Source organism: Cebidichthys violaceus, unplaced genomic scaffold (assembly GCF_023349555.1).
Source record: "Cebidichthys violaceus isolate CVI_PGR_0920_01 unplaced genomic scaffold, fCebVio1.0.p SCAF_1, whole genome shotgun sequence".
NCBI classification, from domain to species: Eukaryota; Metazoa; Chordata; class Actinopteri; order Perciformes; family Stichaeidae; genus Cebidichthys; species Cebidichthys violaceus.
Genome location: NW_027176262.1, coordinates 17,181,769 through 17,201,225, shown reverse-complemented (window position 1 = coordinate 17,201,225; position 19,457 = coordinate 17,181,769). Strand labels below are relative to the sequence as shown.

The 19,457-nt window shown below is 41.6% G+C and overlaps 1 protein-coding gene across 7 annotated transcripts in view; it reads left to right on the top strand.

Moving 5' to 3' along the window:
• LOC137874066 (protocadherin Fat 3-like) overlaps positions 1–19,457 on the top strand; it is a 227,113-nt gene that overhangs the window by 161,121 nt on the left and 46,535 nt on the right. For all 7 annotated transcript variants that reach the window (XM_068712737.1, XM_068712713.1, XM_068712721.1 and 4 more), the window contains one exon: positions 2,258–2,397. In XM_068712737.1, coding sequence (XP_068568838.1) covers positions 2,258–2,397 — 140 coding nt within the window. The remainder of the gene's footprint in view (positions 1–2,257; positions 2,398–19,457) is intronic.

Here is a 19,457-nt window from a genome sequence, read left to right as displayed (position 1 = left end):
GACACTATTCAGACATTATCCGGATCATTTAGACCAATGGAGAGCATTGTCAGAGGACAGGAGGAGACAATCGGATTTCAGCCAATCACAAAGCTGATAATGGACTTTTGAAAGTAAACTACTGACTTTTGGGTATAAAAACATTTTTCGGAGAGACGTAATTCAGTTCTTGGCGATCTTCTTTTACTGTAAACTGGCGTTTGTCGGCCGGTTGGGGGGGGAGTGTTTGAACTCGGTTTCGCGATTCCTTAATGTTGACAGTGTAATTCAGTTTGTAACTGTCTTTTAGCATTTGTGAATTATTAAATACTTTTTCATTGTAAGCCGGATCCAGCTGATTTTTCTTGGCGTGACTTTGTTGCTCAAACAACAACAATAGAGCGAGAGGTCCGCGGCCTCCTGCGAGGTGAGGTTAACCACCTTTATAGGGGCCAGGACAGCTAAAGGGATTTTGGAACCACTAGTAGGGCCCTGCTAGAGGATCAGGTTCATAGGGAGTTAGCAAATCACACAGAAAGGAAGGAGCTAGACCATTCACAACTTTAAAAACAAGCCGTAATATCTAAAAATCAATTTTAAAACTCACAGGAAACCAGTGAAAGGCAGCGAGGATTGTGGTGCTGTGGTTGCTTCTCTTAGTACGTGTTAAAAACCTGGCAGCAGCATTTTGTATTAACTTTGGATCTTTTTGGATGTTTCGCCTGCTGAATACCAGAAAAAAGTACATTGCAATTATCAAGTCTGGAGGAGATAAAAGCATGGATGACCATTTTTAAGTCTGAAGAGGAAAAGAATGACCTGATCTTAGTTGGGCAAAGCAGGGCTGAACAACTTTTGTCTCCTTTGCTTCAAGACAAAAATCAAAAATGACAGCGAGGTTTACAGATGTCTTTACTTGCATTGTGAGAAAAGGAACACTGACCAGAGAAGAGACTATGAATGCAGCTAGTGCTGGGGCTATGGTCTCCAATGTTTGGTTTGTCCATTCTGGGCTACTTTAGAATCATGGCCGTGCAACATGGAGGACTTCCTATATAGATATAAAGGACTCATTCTGAGCTAACGAAATGAATCAATAAGCAGATTTAATACAGTATTCACATCCATGTAAGATGCTATTGAACCCCAATCCGTATTGTGAATGTGCATACAGTAGTGCTAGTAACATGCCACTCATCCTGAGACCACAGACCTGCGGACAAATGTAGGTCTAAACGTCTGGGACTCCCCACTAGTCACAGCAGCTAAAGAGGTTGAAGTTCTTGAATGAGTCTACCACTTCAGTCCAGTGCACTATTAATTTTGTCTAGACATGGGATAGATGTGTGCAGACTACCCCATCGATCTGGGAATCAAAGGGATCTGCCAGGCCATTTCAGCAGAGCTGCTTCACTGCAAGAACAGCTGGGCCGTGGGCGTCTTCAAATGGGCTCCACAAACAGACAATCAGAGGACATAAAGGCACATGTTGCAGGGCACACACACACACACACACACACACACACACACACACACACACACACACACACACACACACACACACACACACACACACACACAGTAAGCCTTGGCTGAGTGGTGGCGGGCTGATGCTGTGCTGAGGTCATGGATTTATTAGACAGAGATGCTGAGGAATCCCTTTGAGTCTGCTACACACATACAAACACACACATACTCACACATAATCATCAATATGAACATGAACATCATCATAAAAAACAAACAGAAGCTGATCAGACAAACACAAACACATATGTTGAACCTGTGCGGGCCTAATGTTTTAAATCCATTCACTGCGTGTACAGAGCAGAGAGTAATAGGAAAACACACACAGAGGCCCTTTGTTGTTCATGCAGCTTGCATGGCCAGTGCTCATGCTTCACTGTTGCTGTGATGTTGTGCTTTTGACTGTCGGTTTGCAAGAGTTTGTGGAGCTGGTGTGTGTGTGTTTGTGTGTGTGTGTGTGTGTGTGGGCGCAGGGGGTGGGGGGGGGGCTTAATCTTGTCAGCAGCCATCCCTCCCTCATCTATACCATCCCACACTCCAAAGAATATCAATGAAGAGCATGTGCAGCAATGGTCTCGAGTCATGTGCCACTCAGTATACAGGCAAAACATAAAATTGACTGCCGTTTATGTCATATCCAAACTAATGTATTTCAGTACATGGTTGCACATGAATGAAAACCATTGGTCCGTAAATAAATGTAAGTTTGTATGACTGACACTGTCTGAACCTCCCTCCTCCCGTGGAGCAGGTGGGAACAGCGACAGCGTGTTTGACGTAGAGAAGGCTGTGGGCACCATCATCATCGCCAAGCCTCTGGATGCTGAGCAGCGTTCCTTCTACAACCTGACGGTGCAGGCCAGCGACGGCACCAACACTGCATACACACAGGTAACCTTTGTTCCATCGACCTTTCATTGTTTGCTGGTTTAGTTATACCTTGTTACTGTTTTTGGAGCAATTAAAAATGCTAATGCACCAGATGCCACAAAGGAAGAGTTTACATAATTATTTGTTATTTGAGCAATACGTTACCTAACAGACACAAAACATGTGTTGAAACACAGTCCATGAACCAAAATGACTGGATCACATTAGATACAAAGATTCCTCTGAACAGAGAATGAGCAGGGCAGATTATTGTCTCTTCAGTAGGAATGACACACAAGCAGCCCATAGCATCTGAGCTGGGGAAAGATAATGGTAGTGGAAGAGAAGGTCTGGTTTTACACTCCAGTTTACTGATCAAATCACAAGGATTATCTTCAGAGATGCCACGACTAACAGCCTGGACAAACATCACAGCAGATAACATCTGTTTGTGAAACATGGAAAAGGGTGGCAGAGTATCAAGAACACAGACAGCCACTTCAATTACAAATTGGGCTTTACATGCTATGAATCAGAATCAGACTTGTTTATTTTGCCAGAGTATGTTGCACATTCAAGGAGTTTTACATGGTTGATAGTGCATAACATTAAACAATCAACACAGTGCAAAAAATAGAAACATTAACATTTACAATAAAATATAAAATATAGTGCACAGACAAACACATAACAGTACTTGTTCTATCTAGGGTTTTTAGGGATTATGTATGTGTATTATTTAGCCACCTTTCCCATGTGGACCTGACGTGTTCAGAAAAGGAGAAAAACAATATACAATACAGAAAGAGAAGTTCCAGTGCGACACATGGCCTTGTGTATTTTATTGCCGTGTAATGTAACTAGACTCTTCCTCAGACTTCGAATAGATACAGAGAGTTGCAACTTGCTGCCAAAAATACTGTTTCAATAAAACTGTTTCAATTATTTGATCAGGGCAAAGAATTTAAATTAGATTTTAATTTACGAGACGGGTTCGATTAAAATGTTCAAAATAATGTGGGATTTGAAAAGACACACTGTACATAGACACAAATACACAGACACACAAACACTCAAACACAGAGCATATGATATTAGCATTTTTAGCACGAATTGTTCTGACATGAAGAATGAGTGAGATGCCTATTATTCCCCCCACACAGACAGGCACACACACCTACACACACACACAGGCACTATTCATCTTATCATTTTCAAGGACAGTCAATTTCCTACATTTAGTATTGAGATAGTGAAAAGGGGCGTATTCATGCATTCCATTTGTATCCAGTCACATATTGTCTCTTTGTCATGTTGGCACATACTCTGCTCATGCTGGTAGACTATGAGGCTCCCAGAAGTCATTTCCAGGTTGGTCTAGAGAGAGACACGCACACGCAGATTGTGTGCAATCTTTTTTTTTTTTTGTCACTAAAATCTTAATTTTTAATTATCTCTCTTCTTTAACTATCTCCCTCCAAAATACCTGTATCTGATCCATTAAAAGACTTCACATGCACTCTCCCCAGAGGAGAGAGTCCGTTCTAAAGAAGTAGTAAAATAACAGCAAGCACACATCATGAATTAAATTAAATCAACCGTTATTCTGTGCCCCCCAAGAGTGATCTCAAGATAACGGTGGTGTGGTAGCTAGTACTGTGCACTGTCTGCATGTTCTCCCATGTGTCAGCGTGGGTTCTCCAGCTTTCTCTCACAGTCCAAAGACATGCACCTTAGGTTAATTGATGACTCTATATTGCCCGTAGGTGTGAATGTGAGTGTGACTGGTTGTCTGTCTCTACATGTCAGCCCTGAGATAGTCTGGCTAACTGTCCAGGTGAACCCTGCCTTCGCCCATTAACAGCTGGGATCGGCTCTAGCCCCCCACGACCTTAAAGATAATGGTTGGATAATGACTATGATATGGAAATATAATATAGTCTGTAATAAAACAGTATAACATATATAATATAGAATATGTTTTTAGACAGCTTGGAGTTACTCAGGATCCCTTGCCATGAAAGCCCTCTTGTTTCTGTTGAGAAAGCCTTTCATATTCTTATAGACATAAGAATCAGAATCTTATCTTGTTTGCGTACGCATACAAGGAATTTGTCTCCGGTTTTTCGTTGCTCTCTACGTACATACACAGAATTTACAATAAACAGGAAAGATGTAAGCATAAACATTTATCGACTATGTACAATATAAATATATATTCAAAAAGTGTGTATATATATGTATATATACATATATATATACACTGTATATATGAACATAACCCTATACAACAATGCAACAACAGTGTCAATGGAATTAAGATGATAGTGCAGAATGGAGGTAGTAGTGCAGTATGTCTGATTAATTGTTCATCAGAGTGATGGCCAGTGGAAAGAAGCTGTTCCTGTGTCTGGTGGTTTTGGCGTACAGTGCTCTGTAGCACCTACCAGAGGGGAGGAGTTGTAACAGCTTGTGTCCAGGGTGTGAAGGGTCTGCAGTGATCTTTCCTGCCCATTTCAGGCTACATCCATACTACTCCGTTTTCGTTTGGAAACAGAGTTTTCAAACGAAAACGATCTCCATCCACACGGCGTTTCAGCCATCGTTTCCGAAATGATCTCCGTCCATACTACACGCCTGGAAACGAATATCACTTGACTCTTCACGTACACTGGGCATGCGCCGATGTAAACAGGAAGTAGATTGTCATATTTTGTAACTAAGCAACCACAGTAATAAAGTAGTCTTTAATGATCGTAAGTACGTGTTTGATACTTAAGATCTTCTCTCAAATCTTCCTCTATAAACTCAAACAGATACAGTTCGTGGAAAGTTTAATACGTTTTATTTTTCAGACTTAACGTTAGTTACAGCGCTGCGGGTCTCTCTCTCCCTCTCTCCGCTCACTGATCTCTCTCTCTCTCTCAGCCGCTCACTGATCGCTACAATAACAGCTGTTTCCTCCGCAGACATGCAGACTTTAACTGGACAACAGCTGCTAGTAAAGACAACAAGGTCAGCAATGCCTGTAATCAGTTGTCCACGTTAAATTAACCTGGTAGTCGATCGCGGGTGTCTACGTCATCGTTTCCAAACTTATGCGTTTCCGTCCGTCCACACGAATACGCTACCCGGAGTTTTCAAAGTTATCCGGCTTCGGGATCGTTTCTAAACTCCTCCGTTTACGGTGCTCGAAAACGCCGGCGTAGTGTGGATGCTCAGTGTAACCGTAGCAAAACATATGCGTTTCCAAACTAAAACGGAGTAATGTGGATGTACTCTCAGTCCAGGATGGGGGGCAGGCTGGAACCAATGATCCTCTCTGCAGACCTGACAGGCCGTTGTAGTCTGTTTCTGTCCTGTATGGTGGCCGATCCAAACCACACAGTGATAGAGGAGCAGAGAACAGACTGGATGATGGTAGAGTAAAACAGAATCAGCAACTCCTGAGGCAGGTTGAACTTGCTGGAGGCTGGCACAGTGAGCTGGGAGAGTTTGGGTTGAAGTACCTCTGGGTTGATGGTGTTGAATGCAGAGCTGAAGTCCACAAACAGAACCCTTGCATATGACCCTGGGGAGTCGAGGTGTTGCAGCATGTAGTGCAGTCCCATGTTGACTGCATCATCCACCGACCTGTTTGCACGGTAGGCCAGGGGGTCCAGCAAGGGCCCTGTGATGTTCTTCAGATGGGTCAACACCAGTCACTCATAGGATTTCATGACCACAGACGTCAGGGCGACGGACCTGTAGTCATTTAATGCTGTGATGGAGGATTTCTTGGGGACCGGGATGATCGTGGAGCATTTGAAGCATGAGGGGACTTCATACAGCTCCAGTGATCGGTTGAAGATCTGTGAGAAGATGGGGGCCAGCTGGTCAGCACAGACTTTCAGGCAGGAGGGTGACACACCGTCTGGGTCTGGAGCATTCCTGATCTTCTGTCTGTGGAAGAGCCGACTCACATCCTCTTCGCAGATCCTCAGTGCCGGTAGAGGGTCAATTGGGAGAGGTGAGGAGATGGCAGGGGGTGTAGGTGGTTGTTTGATGATGAGGCAGTTGGGGGGGGGGGCTTATCAAACCTACAGTAGAAGACATTCAGGTCCTCAGCCAGTTGGTGATTGTCCTTAGTGGGGGGGGGTGGTCTCTCCAAACTGACAAGGGGTCGTTGACTGAAAACTTTTTTTCCAGCTTTTCAGTGTAGCTCCTCTTAGCTACCTTGATCTGGATGTTTGTGCTCCATGTTGGTGATCTGCTCAACCAGGTGTTGGAGCGCCTCACTCACACAGGTGGTGGTTTGCAGTCTATGAAAAGTGTTTCTAAGGCCTTGTCCACACTCCGTTTCCATTTGAAGACGCATATGTTTTGCTACATTTACAAAGAGCGTCCACACTACGCCGGCATTTTTGAGCACCGAAAACGGAGGAGTTTGAAAACAATAACGCCCACACCTGCGTTCGCTACTTGATTGGTTCTTAGCAGTCACGACGTGTCCTTCCCTGATTCGTCACACCCCTATCATGTGATCCTTTCCCAGAAGATCACAAACAACAACATTGATTATTGATCGACTACCAGGTTAATTTAACATGGATAAGTGATTACAGGCGTTGCTGACCTTGTTGTCTTTACTAGCAGCTGTTGTTCAGTTAAAGTCTGTGAGAACAGGCATCAACGAAACTGAGAGGAAACGAGTAAGAGACGTGTGTTGACCACATTTATTGACCCATAATCTAGTAAACTATTATGTGTAAGTGTTGATTTTAAAGTAAATTTGATGTGAGAGAGAGAGATAGAGCGAGACCCGCAGCGTTGTAACTAAGTCTGAAAAATAAAACTTCTAAAACGTTCCACGAAATGTGTCTGTTTGAGTTTATAGAGGAAGATTTTAGAGAATATTTTAAGTATCAAACACGACCTTTCATTGTTAAAGACTACTTTATTACTCGTATTATTTTTAACTAAGCAACCAATCTACTTCCTGTCTACACCAGCACCCACCTGCATGCCCAGTGTAAGTGAATAGTCACGTGATATTCGTTTTCAGGCGTTTAGTCTGGACGGAAATCATCTAGAAAACGATGCTGAAACGCCATGTGGACGGAGATCGTTTTTGTTTTTAAACTCTTATAAAACGAGTAGTAGTAGCAGTAGTAGTAGTGTGGATGTAGCCTAAGTGAGGGTTGCATGATTCCGCCTCCCCTTGTTTTTCCTGACAGAGCCGTTACGCGGTCCGCTCGGAGGAGCCCGGCAGATGTAGTGCACTGTCCGGGATGTGCTCACCACACGGCGGGTCTGCTAAAGTCTGTGTTTGCTTTGTTGAGGATCAGCAGTTCATCCATCTTGTTGGCTAGAGAGCGGACGTTCGCCAGATGAATTGATGGGAGCGCAGTTCGGAATCCCCGCTGATGCAGTTTAATGAGCGCTCCTGCGCGCTTCCTCCGTCGGTGTCTCCGGTAAATCCTGAGGAGAGCTGCTGCTCCTCCAACTAAGCTCTGTCAAATATTCCGGTTCAATGAAAAACGGGGGAAAAGTTTGACCAGTGGATTGACGGATGTTTAACAGTTCCTCCCTGCTGAATGTGATCAGAGAGAGAGAGCTGGAAACGAGACAAACAAACGAGACAAAAACTCTTGAAAAAGTACAAGAGAGCTCAGTACCGAGGCTGCCATCTGCGGCGCCATCTTAGATCATAAGGTTTATTGTCTGGCAGCGGACTTTTTTGAAGGGTCCAATGCTGTCCTCACAGAAACTGATGTAATCTATCACACAGTGAGAGACCCAATGTCATCCATGTGGTCCTCCTGGAACTGTTCCCAGTCTGTGACATGGAAACACCTCCTGGAGGATCTCCTCAGCATCCTTAGACCAGAGATCCTCAGTTTACGATTACAAGAATGAAGCCCAACATCTGTCTTTCCTTAAACATTTAAAGATCATTTTTACCTATGATATATGGATGAGGTCCTGAAAGGATTGGCCATTCTATCGGCAAAACATTGTAATTACATTACATTACAGTCATTTAGCAGACGCTTTTATTCAAAGCGACTTACAATAAGTGCATTCAACATTGGTAATCAAAAGAACTACTAGTCACCAGAAGTCATAAGTACATTTCCTTTTCCAAACAAGCATCTAAGAGGATGAAGCAGAGCATAACTCTGAGCCAAAGTACAGTGCAGAAACAAAGAAAAACAGTGCAATAAGTAATATGAATACAATAAGTGCAACAAGCTAGTATGAATACAATAAGTGCTAAGTAGAAAGCTCAGGGTAGCACTTCCTGAAGAGGTGGGTTTTCAGCCTGCGCCGAAAGATGGGCAGCAACTCTGCTGTCCTAACGTCAGTTCATTCCACCACTGTGGGGCCAGGACAGAAAACAGCCGTGACCGGGTCGATCGGCCGCTGGGACCTCTGAGCGACGGGGCAACCAATCGCCCCGAGGCAGCAGAGCGAAGTGGTCGGGCGGGGGTGTAGGGCGGGGGTCTACACCCCCCAAGCATATATATATATATGCCCCGAGGCAGCAGAGCGAAGTGGTTGGGCGGGGGTGTAGGGCGGGGGTCTACACCCCCCAAGCATATATATATATATATATATATATATATATATATATATATATATATATACAGTGCTGTGAAAAAGTATTTGCCCCCTTCCTGGTTTCTAATTGTTTTGCATACTTGTCACACCCAAATGTTTCAGATCATCAAAATTGTTTTAATATTAGACAAAGATAACCCTAGTAAATACAAAATGCAGTTTTTAAATGATGATTTCATTTATTAAGGGAGAAAAGCTATCCAAACCTACTTGGCCCTATGTGAAAAAGTAATTGCCCCCCCTTGATAAATCATGAATCAACTGTGATTTTTTGGAAAGCTGAGTTCAATTTCACTAGCCACACCCAGGCTTGATTACTGCCAGACCTGTTGAATCAAGAAATCACTTAAATAGAGCCTGTCTGACAAAGTGAAGTAGGCTGAAAGATCTCAAAAAGCAACACATCATGCCTCCATCTAAAGAAATTCAAGAACAGATGAGAAACAAAGTAATTGACATGCATCAGTCTGGAAAGACCCCAGAACAACATCTAAAGAACTTCAGGCCTCACTCGTCTCAGTTAATGTCAGTGTTCATGATTCAACAATAAGAAAGAGACTGGGCACAAATAGCATCCATGGGAGAGTTCCAAGGCGAAAGCCACTGCTGACCAAAAAGAACACAAAGGCTCGTCTCACATTTGCCAAAAAACATCTTGATGATCCCCAAGACTTTTGGGCAAATATTCTGTGGACTGACGAGACAAAAGTTTAACTTTTTGGAAGGTGTGCGTCCCGTTACATCTGGCGTAAAACTGACACAGCATTTCATAAAAACAACATCATACCAACAGCCAAACATGGTGGTGGTAGTGTGATGGTCTGGGGCTGCTTTGCAGCTTCAGGACCTGGACAACTTTCCATAATTGATGGAACCATGAATTCTGCTCTCTACCAAAAGATCCTGAAGGAGAATGTCCGGCCATCAGTTCGTGACCTCAAGCTCAAGCACACTTGGGTTATGCAGCAGGACAATGATCCAAAACACTCCAGCAAGTCCACCTCTGAATGGCTAAAAAAAAAAGCAAAATGAATGTTTTGGAGTGGCCTAGTCAAAGTCTGGACTTAAATCTGATTGAGATGCTGTGGCGTGAGCTTAAACAAGCTGTTTACGCTCAAAAACCATCCAATGTGGCTGAATTAAAACAATTCTGCAAATAACAGTGGGCCAAAATTCTTCCACAGCAACATGAAAGACTCATTGTCAGTTATCGGAAACGCTTGATTGCAATTGTTGCTGCCAAGGGTGGCAAAACCAGTTATTAGGTTCAGGGGGCAATTACGTTTTCACACAGGGCCAAGTAGGTTTGGATAGCTTTTCTCCCTTAATAAATTAAATCATCATCTAAAAACTGCATTTTGTATTTACTCGGGTTATCTTTGTCTAATATCAAAATTAGTTTGATGATCTGACACATTTAAGTGTGACAAATATGCAAAACAATAAGAAACCAGGAAGGGGGCAAATACTTTTTCACAGCACTGTATATATAATAATACATTTTATACAGGTACTCAAATGCACTTTACATGGTAAAAACAAACAATAAAAGTAATTAAAGCTGCGAGCAGCAAAGAACGGGCCCTCGCATCCTCCCACACGTCAGGGGTGCTGGCGGGACTCCAACTTACATGGCTGAGAACGTCTGCGACAGTCAGACAACGAGTCCGATGTTTTTTTTCTGCTTGGACCGTGTGACGCAACGAATGATGCTATGCAAATAGTCCACCGCTTCTTGTATCTGCTGTGTGGCGCTACAGAACATGCGCAAACATGCATTATGTTGCTCTATATGAACTGTAAACTACATTGTGTAAAAGTCATGTAAATCGGATGCTGTTTGTCAGAGAACACAGATTTCCTTTGGCCAGCAGGTAGCGCTGTGAGTATTAGTGAAAATTAGCTTGTGGACATCCTCAGGCCATCAGTGTAATCAAGCATGGGAAGTTTGGGAGCGTTTGGAACAAGTCCGAGTTACATCAGGTTTTTTTATGGGGAATCACGTAAAGCAGCCGCCCGCCACGACTACACCATTCAATCAAACGTAAAGCTTTTGATAACTTTTAATCACAAAGGTCTTTAGATTGCACTGACCAAATTTGAAGTGGATCTGAAAAACTCCCTAGGAGGAGTTTGTTAAAGTATAGCACCTAGAAATGGTCAAAAATGAATGGAAAATTCACACAAAGATCAAAATTGCAGACTTCCAGTATGGTTTACAGCATAGTCTCAAGAGACTTTTTTTAAAATCTACATGTGGTACATGTGCCGACTAAATTTCATACATGGGGCTGGGGCTGCTTGGTTAAAAATTTGCAGGGGGCGCTATCGAGGCAATTTATAACGGCCAAGCCAAAAATCCATATGAAATCTGTATTTGCATCACCTATGACATATGTACAAAGTTCTCAAAGTTTTTGAGTATCCCAAGTTACAAAAAAATGTATTCAAAGGAGCTTTCCCGATTCTCTCTTACAGTCCAACGTCTGTCTCCTGAATTAAATAAATCATCTAAGCAACAAGTCCATACACTACTTCATGGCGATCTAGCAATAGCTTGTCTTAACAACTGGTTTCAAATGCACAGCTAACAGTATGAAAGCACAGGTAACAGTATGAAAGCAAAGCTAACGATTATAATGCTAATGCTAACGGCTAATCGCGATTAGCAACACAACTTGTTTTACACTATAACATTTAGTCACAGTATAGAAAAGAATTCACAAACTCGTATTTACCTCTTGTATATCACAACAGTCCAAACCACAGGATAACTGGTCGTCAGCCATTAAGTTATGAACATTATTGCACTCTCACAATAGTCACTGTTCACTTGATGGTGATAATTCGCTTCTCCATTTCTCCAACACACTGAACCTGGCCGCATACAACTAAGCCCCACCCCTCTACATGAGAATGGGCTTGGATTGACTGTTAGTTTCAGGACAAGCCAATTAAACAAAGTCAAAACAAAGATTGACATATCATACTGCTACACAAGTTAGGCTGTTAGGGTATAATTTAGAGCATAGTCTCAAGATACTTTTTTTTAAGTCTGCATGTGATACATGTACCTACTAAATTTTATACATCTAGGTGATATGTACTGCTGGGGCTGCTCTTTTGAATATTAGTAGGGGGCGCTGTCAAGGCAATTTCTAAAAGAAAAGGCAAAACCCCATATTAATTATTTATGTTTATCAGCTTTGACACATGTGGAAAGTTCCATGACTATTTGTTCATCCTAAGCCACAGAAAACTGAGCTTCCATTTCACGGTGAATAATGCGTTGCATGGCAACATATTTTTAACGAAAACTCACAAAATGCATGATGAAGTGTCATCAATGCCTTAAGGCTTTCCTCAGAAAATGTGAGGGCCATCAGATCAACTGGCTAGGAGGAGTACATCAAAGTATAAAACGTGTCATTTCCTTTTGCCAGTAGGTGGCGCTATGACTTTGAGAACATTTTGGCATGGAAATGTGCTCAAGCCTGAAATAGCATTATGCATAACAAATTTTGGGCAGATTGGACAATGTACCTTGGAGTTACAACAACTCTCTCTTTCATAGCGAATGGCACAAAATGTGAGCGAAGTGGGCGCATGCCACTTCAAGGTCGTTCAATGAAAACTCACCGTTTTGATACATTATCATCACAAAGGTCTTTAAATTGTCCTGACCAAATTTGATGTTGATCGCATAAACTCTGGAGTTTGTCAAAATACAAAGCCTGAAAATGTAGTTTAATGGGAGTCGCATAAAATTAACGCCACGCCACAGCTACGCCATTCCATCAAACATAAAGCTTTTGATAACTTTTAATCACAAAGGTCTTTGGATTGTACTGTCCAAATTTGAAGTAGCTCTGACAAAGTCCCTAGGAGGAGTTTGTTAAAGTATTGCAACTAGAAATCAAAGGAAAATTTACACAAAAATCAAAATGGACGACTTCTGGTTAATTTTAGAGCATGGTCCAAAGAGACTTTTTTTAAGTCTCCATATGATACATGTGCCAACCAAATTTCATACATGTAGGTTAAACGAGGCGCTGGGGCTGCTTTGTTGAAAATCTGCAGGGGGCGCTATCGAGACAATTTATAACGACCAAGCCAAGAATCCACATGAGATTTAATTTCATCACCTACGACATATGTACAAAGTTTCATGAGTTTTTGAGTATCCCAAATCACAGAAAAATCTGCTTGCTTTTTCATGGCGAACAAAGCGTTGCCACGGCAACAGAGTTATATGAAAACTCACAATATTCATAATGAACTATCATCAATGTCTAAAGGCTTTCTTTCTAAAATGTGAGGTTGATCTGGTGAAATGACTAAGAGGAGTACATCAAAGTGTAAAACTTGTCATTTCCCTTTGCCAGTAGGTGGCATGTGAAAATTGAGGCATGGGAATGTTTTTAGGCCTGGACTAGCATCCTGCATAAGAAATTTTGGGCAGATTTGACAATGTACCTTGGAGTTACAACAACTTCAATTTTCATTGACCAAAATGGATGCCACACCACGCCAAGGTTGTTGCATGAAAACTCATGATTTTGATAACTTTTCATTATAAAAGTCTTAAGATCGTGCTGACCAAATTTGAAGCCCATCGCATAAATACTGTAGGAGGATTTTGTGAAAATACAAAGCCTGAAAACGGGAAAAATGGCCAAAAAGAGCTAACTACTGTAGCGTCTCCTAGTGGCAGAAGGAAATGAAAATGTGAGGGTACGTTACAGATTGCTATGTGGACATTTGCCTCAAATTTTGTGATGATAGGCACAATGATTTTAAAGTGAGGTTGATCGATGTACAGAGCCACATCCCTTATAAGTTCATTGGTCCATAACTTCTTAACGCAATAAGTTATCAACAACGTTTTGGAGGGGTTTTGATGAAATTGAATGAATAATGATCCACATCAAATTTGGTAGTAATCTGACACAGCGTTTAGGAGCAGTTTGCAAAAATGTGTTTTTCACAAAAGTCAAAATGGCGGAAATCTGAATGGGTGGAGCTTCATGATTAGAGTGTATTGATTGTAGAGCAAATTCAAGTGAACATGTGTGTCAAATTTCAAGTCAATCGGACATGTCGGGTGAAGGGCGTGGTCTCTTAAGTTGTAGGAGGCGCTAGTGAGCCATTTTTTCATACCACAAAAATGGGACCCATAAAATCTCAAATTTGCACGCAGCCCTGATACGCCTGCCACATTTGGGGAGTTTTTGAGTATGATAAAGCCCTGAAAAATGTGATTTAAGAGGCAAAATAATAATAATAATAATTCTTTGAATTTCAATAGGGCCTTCGACCCGACTTCGTTGTGCTCAGGCCCTAATAATTCTTTGAATTTCATAGGGCCTTCGACCCGACTTCGTCGTGCTCAGGCCCTAATAATAATAATCCTTACAATTTCAATAGGGCCTTCGCTGGCCCGACGTTGTCGGTTGCTCGGGCCCTAATAATAATACCCCTTACAATTTCAATAGAGCCTTCGCTGGCCCGACGTTGTCGGTGGCTTGGGCCCTAATTACAATACAAACAGAAGAGATGACATAACAGCAAGGAACATAAACATACATAACTAGCACAGTGACGTGCGGTGAGATTTACAAATATATGAACCCAATAGAGTAGCTTAAATCACCATTCAATTGGCAGCTTGCACATTGACTACTGGTTGTTTTTCATATTTCATATCAGCATTCTTTACACACACATAGGTAAGGTACATATTTAATTTCACCGGGAGCGTGTGCGCCGCGATCTGCCCCACCGGGAGCGTTTCAGAAGTGGACCTGCCACCCGTGAAAATCGTGAGATTCCGTGATAATCTGTGTAACAACCACGGATGTATAAAGAGAACAACAAACACATAAAAGGTTACTTTACCTGTCCGACGTTGAATTGCTGTTGATTTGGTCATATTTCCCTGTTTTTTAAGCTTGGATATAGAATCTAACATTTTTGTGGTCAAAGCAAAATATAAGAAGAAGAGACGTGTAGAAGAAGAGCAACGACAGAACAAGCATAAACCCGACCCGTGGGCTCTCGCACGCCCTCTTCTTTGAGGCAGAGATACTGTTTGCCTCCCCTGTGTGCTTTTTCACTGCGGTTTCTGTCAGATCAGTAACACTAAATATGCTCTACACAGACATGAAATACAGTACCTATTCTATCAAAAGAAAGGACATATAATAAAAGTGTCTACAAATATTACAGTGGTAACAAACAATGAGACAGCAAAAGGCACGCGCTCAACCCAGTTTGTGAGGGAGGCTGCCTCACCTCACGTGTCTCCTCTCTGTTTGAACAGGACATGCGCTAATTCAGCGATTTTGATTATAAAAATGCTTGAAATGATTGGAATCATACAGAAATTACATTTATAGCACAGATCAGTAGAGAATTATTAATATTTTTATATATATTATTATATTTTAGCATTATTTGTTTTTTACTTTTCATGATGACAGGTGAGGCTCTGCCTGGTTTTGGTGGATGTGCCATACAGGATACTGTTGCAGTAGTCTAGTCGAGAGGTGATGAAAGTTTGGAGGAGGAGAAGAGGGAGGGGCATAGACAGGCAAAGTTTTTTAGATGAAAGAAGGCAGTTTTTGTGATGTGATTGACATTCAAAGGAGAGGGTTTGATCAAAAATGATATCAAGGTTACGGACATGTGTGGAAGCAGAAACAGTGGTGCCATCGATGCAGAGGGAGAAGTTGTGGTGGGATTTGTTTATTGATTTGATGCTGTTGAGTTTGAGAAAGTTGGCTTACATCCAGGATTTTATATCTGTGAGGCAGTTGGTGATGGTGGAGTGAGTGGTGGGAGTGATGGATTTGGTGGCGATGTAGAGCTGGGTATCATCAGCATAGCAGTGGAAATGGAGACCATGGTGGCGTATGGTGTCGCCAAGGGGGCGCATCGTGAGGGTCTTTATATTCTGCTGATCAAATTTGAGATGGATCTGTTCTCTCCTCAAGGAGATAAGTTCCATAGCCCCTACCTAAAACAACATATGACACATGACCTAAGACATCATTGTTTGTTTCCTTCGCAATTTAGCATCACATAAGCCAGAGGATTATACCAATCAAATTGGATCACATTCATTATTTATCCCATGGCCAAGGACACAGTTGGGCCCCCAGGCACTTTTGTGCTTGGGCCCTTATAATAATAATCCTGGAGTGCTTGACCACAGAAATATTTCAACCAAAATCACTCATGTTAATAACCTTATTCACTTTTATTCGCTGAACCTGTACAGTTCAATCCAATGTATTCATCTTTAAAACCTATTAAGCCCTAAGCCTATTTGTAGGCCTCTCCTCGATTATTGCATACCTATAGTAAAGAGAGTGATTTTCGTCTAAATATAAGGTGTATTTTAATAGTTTTGGTATTTTAGAAAGCTGACACTTGTGAGATTTGTTCAGATTTGTAAATATCAGTATATATGTTACTGGTTAAGAGTACATTAAGATGGAACACAGCACAAATTGAAATTCTTTATCTCCGATTTAAAATTAATCCAATTTTGATAAGATATTTTTTATACGAAAATACGTAGAAATATTGTTGATGGAATTAAGCGGAGATTTACAGCAGAACAACGAAAAGGTAAGGAGCTTTGGATGATTTTGAAGGATATTACACATTGTGTTTCTGGTGTTTGTTTGCTCACAGCCTTGTTAGGGTTTACCGGAGAGACAATCTGATGGTAGTTCTGGAATCTGTGTCGAATGCTCGTGCTTTTTGCTATCTTGGTTGTCTATGCTACCCGTTAGCTTTGTTATGCTAACTCGGAGAAGAGCGAGTTATGGCTAGAAATACGTGATTTTGTGATACATCTTTTATTTGCGTACACTATTTGTGTAGAATGATGTTTGGGGTTTGTAAAAATATCTTAGATTGTTTGTTTTACCCAGATTTTTTAATTTTTTTTGGGATATAAAATATTCATATTCATAAATTGTACACATGCATAAATGGACTTTTTTCAACGGTAAATGCTACAGCGGACCCAAATTCGGGTCCGTCGGGCTTAACAGGTTTTAACAAATCCCATTTTACAATGCCTATAATGTTTTCAACACTTTGTTTGTTGTTGTTGATGCAACACTGTAGTCATTGTTGAGGCCATAGTCTGAGGTGTGTAATTATCAAACTGCTATAAAACTGTCAATATGATGCAATCTTAATTCACACCTCTGCGACACAGTGTTAAGACTTACATGAAATCTTCACACAGATAGTATTTCATGTGGTGTCTGGGTTATAAAGCTCCCTACTTTTTATAATTTTACCTTTTAGCCTGACCGAACAGAACTCATTCTTCACATAGCGGTTGCAATATGTTTCTTCACATACTCCCTACTCACACACACACACACACACACACACACACACACACACACACACACACACACACACACACACACACACACACACACAGATACAGAACCACACACACCTGTATAAGAAGGGAAGAAGGCTCCCAGATGGAGAGTCAGCATGTGCCGCCAGGGAATGTTTCCACAGTTGAGCAACAGAAGGCCGACTGCTGCACCAGGGTTTAAATTTAGATTCTTTGCCCGGCAGTGCTCAACTCAACTCCTGTCCCCCCCCCCCCCCCCCCCCAGGTCCTACTCCTGCTGCTATTTTATACTTTGTAATCCTTACAGAGTTCAGTTGCTGTATGTTATCAGGGGTATAGTCAGCACAGTGGCTCAGTGGTGAAGTAGGTCTTAGGTATCAATCTATTCCTTGAATTTTTGTTTTCCCCAAGTGTTTGGAACTTTCCACCTTTATTCCTGTTGTTTCTGCCTCACCAAAAGACTCACAGATTAGACAGTATATAAAGCTCAAATTATACTTTGTGTCCACATAATTGCAAGGATCCGGGTGGAATTATGTCATCTGCCCATGTCTGTTGGGTTCACCCAGACACCTTGCCAAATGGCTGTGTAATCGTAAAGATGTAATCATTTTGTCATCAGAGTTGCAAAATTAGAGAGTTTCAAATGTTGAAGGATCTGATAGGCTTTGTTTGAAGCCTACCAATGAATAGTAATAGAATAATAGAATAATAATTCAAAAATCTTTTGTGGGAATCTATGGAGGAAGAATCTTGGAACAAAGGCACAATTACTACCCATGGTAACAGTGTCAAATACAGAGAAAGGACTTTCTTACATACAGTAGCAGCTGTAGCTACACCTTAGTGACATGCATGATGGCTAGCAAGAGGAGAACAGCTATGATTGGTCAGTTTTGGCTGCTTGTGTTTTCTCCTTTAAGTTCCTGATGCTCCTGGTGGTTGAGGACAGTGAAGTCAACATTAAGATCATCTCAGTAATAATTTCCTTCATAGCAACAAACCTCACACAAAGACATCCCCACTGCAAACCTTCTGCTCACCATGAAGGGAGGAATTCTGATTGCACAATACTCTCTTATTGTGTAATTAGGCAAGGTGAAATAAGTTTCCTGAATGTAACTCCAGTTCCATGATTTACTCTACTGTATATCACGTGAATTAAATAATGTAAACACAGTCACATTTATCCAGTATTGTGATGGAGATACCAATGGGTGAAATCTGACATAGAACTAAAAAAATAAAACCAACAGCATACATGTCTATGGAAGGACTGACTTCAACTCCTTGCATTAACTACAAACACAATTTAAGACACTCAATGTTGGATTTTACTGTCATTCCTCACCCTTCTTTGCCTCCCTTCCTTGCAACAGCCTGTACATACCTACCTCCTCTTGCTCCTTGCAGAGACTAGCCAGACTACACTAGATCGTGATCTCTTTTCCCCCTGCTTAGCTTGTATCCTACTGCCCCTGGCCTTCAGCCCTGGTCCCTTACCTGAACCAGGGATGGCATCCTGCCGCCCTTGCCCTAAAACTACAGTTTAATGACACATTTTCAGAATAAGTTGTTGTATTGCTTAGCTCAGTGATTCATAAGACATTTGTGGTGAAGAGTTTGTTTTGGCAGCATACAGCAGAGTGTGGGCCTACAATGAAAGCTTCAACAGCCTAACCGGCAAAATTAATAGAAAAGCAACATAAGAATGGCACAACTTCCAAGTTTAAAGTTGGGTTAGCCAATACAGAACCATTGTTGAGCTTCAGTTTTAAAGTGTGTACTGACCGTCGTTGAGAAAGAGTTTTCCAGTTTCAGTCAAAAATAAATGTAATCCACTGGGTCTTCACATCCTCAGATGATGGGAGTTCATGAAGACTTTTCAGTTTTCTATCAGTCAACAACAGCAAAAGTAGCGTGCTTTGCTCGTATCATGTTACCAAATGGGCGATAGTGAGGAAATCACAATAGTGGACAGCAAAGTAGATTCACAGGGTACTACTGTTGGGGATTAGGGAAGGTTATATTGTTAAAACAATTATGATTACAATACCAATACAATTCTCAGTTGCTACCTTTTTTT